The following is a 10,296-nucleotide window of genomic DNA, read 5'->3' as shown; positions in this document are numbered from 1 at the left end:
TCGATGGCGACTTACCATTCTGCAAATTATCGTAGCTTCGTTGTCGAAACACACCTATGTTGGTGTTTTGCGTATCGTTCTGTAAATAGTAAAAGAGAGGTTTCAATCAGCAAGATCTTTCAATATGGTAATTAAACATGTGAACAGACGAAGGATTCATGGACTGAACAGCTTAGAACAGCGAGGCCCAGGCCGAACATATAAGCGAAAACACAAATTTTTCTTCAACTCTTTATTAAATCAAAACAAAACACTGATCACAAGAAATTATAACCCTAAGCGAACTCCTCGGCGAAGAACCTGAATTCAAACCTGTAAACAAAAACAATTAGGGCAGATTTACATGAGAATATTATTCACTTAGCGGTCGGTCTTATCACCATAAAAATGTATTAAAACAGTGACAAAATGGTGGCCAAAAATCATTTTAATTAGAATTTTCTTTAAACTTTCAAGGAATAAAATACAATATTACGGATAAGTTCCTTCCGCTTTGCATCATTCGATCTTCTCTCCATCACTGAATGGCAACGGTGAGGCCGACTGTTGAACTGTTGAAATCCTTCGATAAGGAACGGGTAAGACTCATCATTTAGTCCTTCGAGCCGGATCGAAGGCTCCCCCGACCAGAAGGGAAGGTGTGGTGAGTACACCATTTTGTTTGCAAGTACTTTTGGTGGTGTTGAGTGGCAAGTAGACTGACGTTGGTGGTACGTTCGTGCCGGGAAGGATTTTCACGTTCGCTTTGCGTACCATCCTCGGGTTATTCGTTCGCGTAAAAAGTGGTAAAATGTGACGGGAAAGATTCATTCGTTCGAGTCATACCATTCTCCATCCCATTTCTCGTCGTGTAAAAGACATTACAACACACCATTTACATTCCAATCTTCCGAATTTTGTTTCCGTGTATTCGATCTGTGGTGGTAGTGAAGTGGTGAAAGTGTAGTGAACCAGAATGTCCAGACCAGAAAAGAAGTAGGTCGAATACTTCATGAAGCGTCTGAATACGTCTTTTACAGCCAATAATCGTCCTCCTCCAGCGAATTTCCACCTGCGATTACCCAAGATTGATCTTCCAAAGTTCGACGAAGATTTGTCCAGATGACTTTCTTTCCGTGATATGTTTGCATCGATGGCCCATTCCAATACGGATATTCCGCCAGTAGCGAACATTCAGTACCTTCTACAGTCACTGGAAGGAGAAGCCATTCGAGTCGACCGATATAAGTGCGGATTAACTTGGGATGCTTTATTGATCCGTTATTCGAAGCGTCAACTATTCCGAGCTTTCTATGACCTCCCGCCACTCAATAAATAGTCTTCCAACAGCTGCATGACGTGGTTGATGACTATCAACGGCATATCAAGACTTTAGCGAAGCTGAATGAACCAGTCATCCACTGGCACACCCCGTAATCAACCTTCCAAGCTACAAACTTTCCCAGAGAACCATTTTTTATTCTAATGCCCAGCATTTTCATGTCCGTTTTTCAACGCAGATTTTGAAGAAACCCACAGTATGCCTGACAACTACACCGATTGATATTTCCTCGTGGCAGTACCCTGATATTCCGTTAGCCGACCCACTGTTCCATATCCCAGCCGACGTTGACATGATTGTCGGCGGAGAAGTGTATCATATCCTGCACACTGGTTGTAAGATTTCCTATGGCGAAGAACAACCATTCGTATGAACTGTTTCTCCCTACTGTAGACCGAATCCTGGAACAAGCGCTCCAGAAGTTCTGAGAGTTAGAAGCTGTTGAATCCTGCTCCATGTTACCCACTGAAGAAAATTTCTGTGCAGAACAGTATGCCACTACCACCACTCGCGATTCGTCGGGTCGTTACGTTGTGTCCTTGCCGCTCATCTGGGCCCCGTTCGTTTTTCTCGGCGAATCCCGTTCAATCGCCGAGCGTCGCTTCTTGAACCTTGAGAAACGACTTAGGCGAGATCCAACCATCAAAACTGTCTACTGTCGATTTATGGAGGAATACGAACATCTAAACCACATGAAAAAGCTCGTGGATCCAGTAGACGAAACCAAGCCACACTGTTTTCTCCCGCACCACCTGGTGTTCAAGAAATCCAGCTTCACCACGAAATTTCGAGTTTCGTTTGATGCATCCTGCAAGACGTCTTCTGGATTCTTTGTGGATGATCCACAGACGACTCCGCATCCACCAAGTTGCGTTCGTCGCCGTCGTAGAAAAAATGTATCAACAGATCCTATTGCATCAGCCGTTTCGTCGTTCGCTACGAGGAAATGTTCACTTTACTGGCCCAAATTGAAATATGCCTGAATTCGAGGCCCCTGATTCCAATTCCAACCGATCCATCAGACCTGGAAGTCTTAACTCCAGGACATTTCTTGATTGGAACCAGTTTTCAAGCCGTTCCGGAAAATAACTTGTGCGATACTCCGGATAATCGTCTGACGCACTTCGAGCTCGATCAGAAGTGATTCCAGCGAATCTGGTCCAGATGGGCACCAGAATACCTCCAGTAACTCCAGCCACGCGCTACAAGGTCCAAGTCACGAGGTAACCATCACACAAGGACGATAATCTACCATCTAGACTGTGGCAAAGATTGCGTTATTACCAACAGCCAGCGGCGTAGTCTAAAGGGGTGACACCCATGACCATGACAAGTATATTATATTGAAAAAAAATCATGATATTGAATGAAGATAACCGGTTATTAATTATGATATTATCTACCAAAACGAATCACTATGGAAAAGTCCATATTGTAGAATATTTCTTGGCTTTTTATGTTCATTGTTTCGTCATACCACATCATTCACTTCTGTTCTGGGGTGTAAATTCAAAGTTTCGAAAACGAGTGGGTTACGTTCGAAGTAGGGTAACACGGGGTGAGTTGGACATGCGGGGTGATTTGGACCACCCTTTTATCTCAAAAAGTACGGCTCAACTTAAATTTTTAATAATGTCATTTTCTTTTATTATTGAACCGTATGTAAATAACATAAAAAACTTTGGTAAAATTCGACAGGTGGAAGGAAACGGTAGCATGAACACAACAAGCACTTTGATTGTCAAAAAATGTGAGTTTTCCGATCGTGGTTTTAAGGTTTTTCCTGCTGATTAAACAAACTTTTCGTGTATTGTGCAGTAAAGATCTGTTCGTCTACAGAAGAGGAACAATTTGATGCAGCGAAACTGTAAGTTTGATAACAATAAATGAAATTAATTACATTTTAATTTTTGCATGTTGTGTGGGGTGACATGGACAGGTTTCTGTGGGGTAAATTTGTCCTACAGGTTTGAGGCTTTTCTTTGATCTAATTGATTCCAGATGTCACGGAATTACAAAAAGAGGATGAGTAGACAACGTTGGAAGAAGGCGGAGCTTGAAAAAGCAACTCAGGCCATCAAGAACGGATTTTTCTGATGAACAACGAAAGTGTTTGAAAATGCTCGAACAACAGTGAAAAGATCCACACAGGATTCGAGATGGTGTCAATCCATTTTTTTTTGTCCGGAATCTGGCCAAGACACCTGGTATCGATCCCAAAACACTGTTACTTATTGTAACATTATCCCAAAATACTTTACATAAACATAAGTATGTTTTTTTTAAGAAATACACACTGGACCAAATCACCCCACAGCGGTCCAATTCACCCCGCATCAAATTTTAATGTCCAAAAATCGTCTCTTTTATTATATGATATATTTAGTAATTTGAAGCTTGATATAATGATTAAACATTATTAATTGAGAGAAAACAAGTGTAACTCCGTATACAACGTGACATTTTTGGTTTAGATCGCATTGGTTTGGAAATATTAGCGCTCCAAGTGGTATGAAAATAACATTTGAGATGATTTTTACTTATTGGTCATAAAAACTTCGGGTTCGATTCCCGTTCAGGCCGAGGATTTTTCGTCAAAGAAATTTCCTTCGACATTTTTAGAACTGTTTAATCTGTTCACTCGCTTTTCGCAGTCTCAACTGATCGGTGAGAAATGTTTCTGAGCGTAGTTAAAAGATCATCGCAAACACAATGGAGTGCTCATTATAATGCTAAAAAAAATTAAATTTGCTACTGAAAAGAGAATTCCTCATAAGATGAGTGAAAGATCTTTCGGACCCGGGCCTACAATGAAGGAAGAAATGTTAAAGTGCATTGGTAATTTTCATCGGGATCTACAAGAACGGTCAAAATCGTCTAAAGAAGTCGATTTTTTTAGCAATTCAAGCTCGACACATGTTTTGAGTATATGACAGCGAACTAAAAAGCCGATTTGTCAAACTGGCAACTACGAAGCTTCGGAAAGCGTGCATTGAGCCGCTAACAATAGAGCGAAATTAAAATTAGCGGGAAGCGCGTGTGTCGGGCTCAACTCCCAGCGATATTCATTTGAAAACAAGGCAATAGTCTGTCTCGACTATGAAGTAATCACATTTTGACATCCAAAAATAAACCATAAGAACAACTCGTGAAGATGTTGTGATTTCTTGTTCGTCCTTTCTGATATTACAGTAAATACCTGGGTCATGCGGACTCAATCGAACTTATTTTTCAAGTGCATTTTGATTGAAAATAAATCCTTGCAGCTTTTTCCTCATACTGTCTGTTTTTCCATGCTGTCAAACGTTTCTCCTATAGTTGGAGCAAACGTTTTCGTGACTCAGGCTTTGTTCATTTATCTTTTGTGACCGGACTAAAATTTAAATAAATGCTGTAATTTGGGTAATTCGTTTTTTTAAGTTGTTTTAATGGAAGAAAAAAGTTCAAATAATATAATTCTAATGTTCAGAATCATAAAAAAACTAATATTTGGCTAGCAGCGAAATTGAATTACAATTAAGTTTAGAAATCAATAATACTGAAATTTCAGTATCTACCAAAATATCAGTTGTGCTTTTATGATTTCAACGCTAGCATTAATTGATGAAAAAATGTAGTTTAGTTTATTTAATTCGATTATTTTAGCCTTTAATAACAATACTTTTTCTATGTAGTGGATTATTATAAGAAAAGTAACACTTTTATATATTTAGATATTTAGTTTAAAAAAAATTGGCCGGAATGTTGAAGTATGTCATGAGTTTTTAGTTTTTGATATTATAACCAGAGCTGCAATTTGTCATTGTCACTGCATATATTTGGGCTACTATGACCACCATTGCAACATTACCACCAAACGACGTGCAACAAAATATTAACCGACAAAACAAATCCCTCACTCTTCAATGCTAAATAGTTTGTCAGAGTGTGTTGATGAACAAAGCATGTTGCAAGTCAGTGCCCTATGATCGTCAAGACGGGAAATACCATGTCACTTGATGTAATGGAATTTTACACGTTTACCAAAGTGCATTTCTTCACGTTGGGCTACCTGAATACCATTCTTATATAAAATGCTAAAACTTCGAGGACTAAAACTAAACGGGCTTTCAAATGCGTCAATTTGAATCTCGGGCAGATATTTCAACGAAGAGATAAATTTATTCAATTTCGTCGCGTGTTCGACATAGTATTTACTTCAATAAATACAAGAAACAACAACCGGAACGAAAATCGAACCTTATCTCGATGAAGATAAAATGCAATCTGAGACAATCATTTTTTCGTTGCTGACAATGTAACCGCCTACTCGGTCGATCAAAACGTATTGACGAAGCCCAGTAACATGCATAGTGTAGCGTCGTACTCCGTCAGTCACCATTTGACCAAGATTTTTGTCAGTAGGAAGTGACTAACGTCAGTTGTCAGTGACATTGATGATAAAAATCATCTCTGATTGTAACTGCAAGTAGCCTATGAAAATAAATTCGATTGGAAAACCACAGAAGTCAAACGTTGTTTTTTTCACGTGGAGAAACTTCCAGAATAGAATCGAAAATTGGAAAAATCTTCGTTTTGTGACGACAACATTCAAGTTATTCGATAACCATCCAACAGGTAGTCATCAATATATTATAGCGACTCTGTACAAAAAACGTTTTCGGGTCCACGAATGAGACGGTTTGTTGTATAGTCTGATTTGTTTATATTTGCGATGATAAATGTACAGTGTCGACGTCTGGTGGCGATATTAGTGCTTGGAAACAGATGCATAGTGTGCGGGTGGCAAACCCGGGGCGCTGGCCCTTTGGGGCGCCAAAATCGAAAAATTTTCAAAGGCATTTTTTTCCCGAATTATATCTCATCTTTCAATTGAGTAAAAAGACATCCATCAAGAGTTAGTTGCTTCTTTCCGTACCTGAGTGTAATTATACTGATAAATTTGAAAAAAAGTGGTATTTTAGGGGCGCCATTTTCATAGTTTGCCAGGGGCGCTGTCTACCCACACTACACTGCTGCTTGGAAGTTAAATTATTCTCTATCAGATCAGAAGGACCAAGTGCAGTGTAAAATTTTCAATGTTTGAATGAAAATTTCTACTTCATGTTAGATTACCTAACACATGTAGTCCTGACACTTACTTAACCATTTATCGATATACTTCCTGTTTGTTCCACAAATAATAATCATTATTATACAAAATCATCATCAGACACAGTTTTCGTTTAAAATGTTTTTGCAATTTCGAAAAAAAAACTCTTATTTCATCACGTAGAATACATATTCGATACGTAAACGTAAATTTTCATTCATAGTTTTTTTTTTATTTTAAAAGCATGTTTGTTCCACTTGAATATCCATAAGTATGTTCGCCTCCCAATGAAAGCACACGAAGTTTAATGCCGTCTACGCGAATATACTCTTCAAAATCAGAATCTGAATTGGATTACGATTCGAATGATACAAAAGCAAAAGCAGCATGTTTTCCATTTTCATAGTCTTTATTTTTAGATTTTCCAAAACAATACTCAGAACTTGACAGTTCAGTATAGTTGTATTGGTGAACCCGAGTGCGAACCCATGAAACATCTCAGTGCGAACCCAACAGCTTTCGGGTTGAACCTAGTGCGAAACTAGGTTGAGACAGAGTGAATAAAAAAAAACGTTTTGACAGCAGTTAAGTTGGAACTGGGGTGGAAACTGAACAAAAACGAATTCGTTATCATTTTTTTTTAAATAATGGTTTATATCCTAAAATAGAACGAATTCTAATCGACAGTTCTGAGATCAATATTTAATAATAGTGAGTTCTGTCAATAAGTTTGATATTGTTGGAACTAATAGGGAAATAACTAAATTAAAGTAATACTTGCCTCTAAACTGTACGATTTGTTCAATGTATCTATTCCCGGTTGCATCACCACCAACGGGGGCACCGGAGCGGTATTGTATTTATCTGAAGATTGCATCTGTGTTCGATATTCATCCGTCACAATTCCTCTCCTATGTGAAAGAAAAAACTCAACAATGAAACCAAAACCCGATGAATTGTACGAATCGTGGATTATTTACCTATCAATTAGCGATGGAGTGATTGGGCCACATAGAATATGAAAACAGTTCAGACAAATGTTGCCCTGTGAATAGGGGTTAATTGCTTGCTGACCAGCCTTCGAAGTGAAGGAACCTTTGATCTGCAAGTAAAATAAATTAGACAATGGTGTGAACCTGAGGATACCGCTTCTACGCACATCTTCGTTCGTTGTTTGATCACTGGTTGTCAGATAGGTGTGGAAGCCGGCCAAGCCGATCACAGACCACACCGAACAGAAACAAACTACGGCTATTATCACACTGAACGGCGTCTTTTTGACAATGTCAAAAAACTGATCCTCGTCCTTGAATACTGCAAGACAAACACGGATGGATTATCAACTAGAAACGTCGATCTTCAAGTGGCAAACTAATCGACTTACACAAAACTATATGTGTCGTTGTACAAGAAAATATAAATACTGCTAAGAAGGCGAGAGAGACGATAAACATATAGAAAAAGCGATAGTTTCGCTTGCCAACACAGTTTCCGACCTACAAACATTTATAACATTTGTAATAATGGCGGGACCATCATCATCATCATAACGCATCATGTAATGTCAATGTGCTAATCTTACCCAGGGGCAGTGATGATCGAACCGATCAACGCAATTATCGCATAAACTGCAGTGGGAAGCTCGCGGAGGCCGAAATATTTTGCAAGTGAAACAATATTTCAGTTTTACTGTTTGTCCCTTAACGAACACCTCCTTGGTTCGTGGCGGAGGTCTATAGGTCGGACTGTTGAGTGAATTTGGCACTTCGATTTGTTTCTCAATATAGGCGGCCTCGTCCTGGGAGGCTCGCGGAATGATGCCAGGGTCGCTGAATGATGTGCGGAAGAGAGAGCTCATTGTGAAAACAAACAGAATGCCGCCGATAATCGGAATCGCCGGCGTTATCCGGTCCGCCAGAAAGGGACAACTTGAAAGAGTGAAAAAAATAGTTACATCTTTATCAATTTACAACAAATAGGTACTTACTCATAAGCGAAAAATAGACCACTGGTTCCTGTAATTAGCACAACGGTAAAATAAAATACCCCGGAATTGGGGGCCGTCATCAGATACCCGTCACAATAAAATTTGTTCCGACCGGCGAATATTTCCCACTTCTTTGTCACTTTCTGACTCGGTGCCATGATTCTTATGATATATTCGTCAAAAATTGTAGTGCCTAACTAAATTTGTACTTATACCACGTAATCCTGTAGTTTGTTTTAAACCCACAGCTGGTTCTTGGTTTGTTTCAGATTAAAAAATTTCTGTGGAATACAAAGAGGATACATAAGTCTTGAACAAAATGATGAATTCGGCACGTCGAAACTATACTCACTTCTAAGCTTTGTCCGGCGATGATCGTAACTTTTGTCTACGTTAGGCGCTAATATTTGACTCGAAGAAACCATCTTTTGACGAATGGTTTGGTTTGGTATCGGTTTATCATTTAGAGTTGGTTTCTATATGTGCTTGCAACGGGCTGAACTATGTATCTGGGAGGAGGTAGGATGTATTTGCAGCGTTATCTCATCGCATCATTTGTGTCCAGAGCTGCAGCGGGGAATCTTTTTGCGATATCGTCGTCTTATCCTGTGCATGGCGGATAAATTTAATTCAAAATCAAGTAGAATGATTTGAGGAGAACGTTTTTTCCGTGCTTGTAAGGTATGTTGTAATTGGGATTCACTGACGACTTCAAATCAATGTACGAATGATCTATAACGAGAAACGTTGAGGAGAAAGTATCGCATTAGAATATGATAAAACTTCAATCAAAGTTCGATAGCTAGAATAGAACCAGATCCCTAAAATTGAAGTTGAGAACAATGCAACTCACAAACGTGTAAGAATGAAAACCTCAATCGCTTTTTAGAATGGGTAACTGTTAGGATCGATCAAATCATGTCTTGTAGAGGAAGTTGCGATCGACAGCTGTATTCCTACAGATTCCAAGCCAACGTTTTTTTTTGCTTTAACTTTTATATTTCAAATTCTACATCAAAACTGCCTTCATTCGACTTTTAGAGCTTACCAGCACCAACATTTTGCGATACATAACTTGTCAATATCTTAATCCTACTTAAAGTTATTTGTGTTTTTCCCCAAAAACTCATGATTTCAGTTTTAATTTACTCAAACACAAAAAATAACATAGTTTTGAAAATCACATATTATATAGAGTGAAATTTGTTCTTTCAAATTCCGTCAACAAACATTTTTTATGTTTGCCCCAGAGAGAATGACAAACAAATATAATTAAGAGAATACAAAGAAAAAAAACTTAGCCCGCGATGTGACCATCGCATAACCCTTTAGAGGCGAATGAACTGTAAAGTTTAAAGCCTCTTAAAAACAAAGAAAGAAGAAGATAACGCCTGCAGATTCTCCCTCGGTGATACATTCACTGCGGCACACAAACACACACACACACACACACTTCGTATTAAAATGGAGGAAAAAGAACACACGATAACAAAATCCCGTCCGCATTATAATTAATCGTGAATAAACGCGCACAACGTTTCCTTCAGAAATATGAACGTCACTTGCAAAAGACACACAATGTTTTCAATGCTTTTTCCATTTTGGAAAGATCATTTTTTCGCCGATTTTCGAATTGCACACCAGCTGACGCGAAGCGAAGAAAAATTATGTCTACACCCGACGACGGTCCGATCCTCTCTCCAACAATTTCGTTGGAAAGCAGTGGCCGAAAACCCCCAAATGACCAAAAAATCCACTGCCAATTAAAGCCAGATTGAGTCTTCCTTCCAATCCTGCATTTCCAGATGGAAAAGTGTTGATCAACATTAAGAAATTAACTGTGCCTGTAAAAACAAACGAATAAAAAAAACATTAAAAAAATCGAGGACATCAGGA

At 38.7% G+C, this 10,296-nt stretch overlaps 1 protein-coding gene across 2 annotated transcripts in view; it reads right to left on the bottom strand.

The window, feature by feature from the left end:
- The window catches only part of LOC129764425 (palmitoyltransferase app), a 51,023-nt gene that overhangs the window by 33,688 nt on the left and 7,039 nt on the right, over window positions 1-10,296 (bottom strand). For both annotated transcript variants that reach the window (XM_055763491.1, XM_055763492.1), the window contains 8 exons: window positions 8,753-9,132; window positions 8,401-8,681; window positions 7,996-8,341; window positions 7,798-7,909; window positions 7,573-7,727; window positions 7,394-7,515; window positions 7,195-7,324; window positions 16-79 (listed from right to left, as the gene is read on the bottom strand). In XM_055763491.1, coding sequence (XP_055619466.1) covers window positions 16-79; window positions 7,195-7,324; window positions 7,394-7,515; window positions 7,573-7,727; window positions 7,798-7,909; window positions 7,996-8,341; window positions 8,401-8,558 — 1,087 coding nt within the window. In that variant the 5' untranslated portion in view covers window positions 8,559-8,681; window positions 8,753-9,132. The remainder of the gene's footprint in view (window positions 1-15; window positions 80-7,194; window positions 7,325-7,393; window positions 7,516-7,572; window positions 7,728-7,797; window positions 7,910-7,995; window positions 8,342-8,400; window positions 8,682-8,752; window positions 9,133-10,296) is intronic.

This window comes from Toxorhynchites rutilus, chromosome 2 (genome assembly GCF_029784135.1).
Source record: "Toxorhynchites rutilus septentrionalis strain SRP chromosome 2, ASM2978413v1, whole genome shotgun sequence".
Taxonomy (NCBI): domain Eukaryota; kingdom Metazoa; phylum Arthropoda; class Insecta; order Diptera; family Culicidae; genus Toxorhynchites; species Toxorhynchites rutilus.
This window is presented reverse-complemented; position numbering and strand designations above follow the sequence as displayed.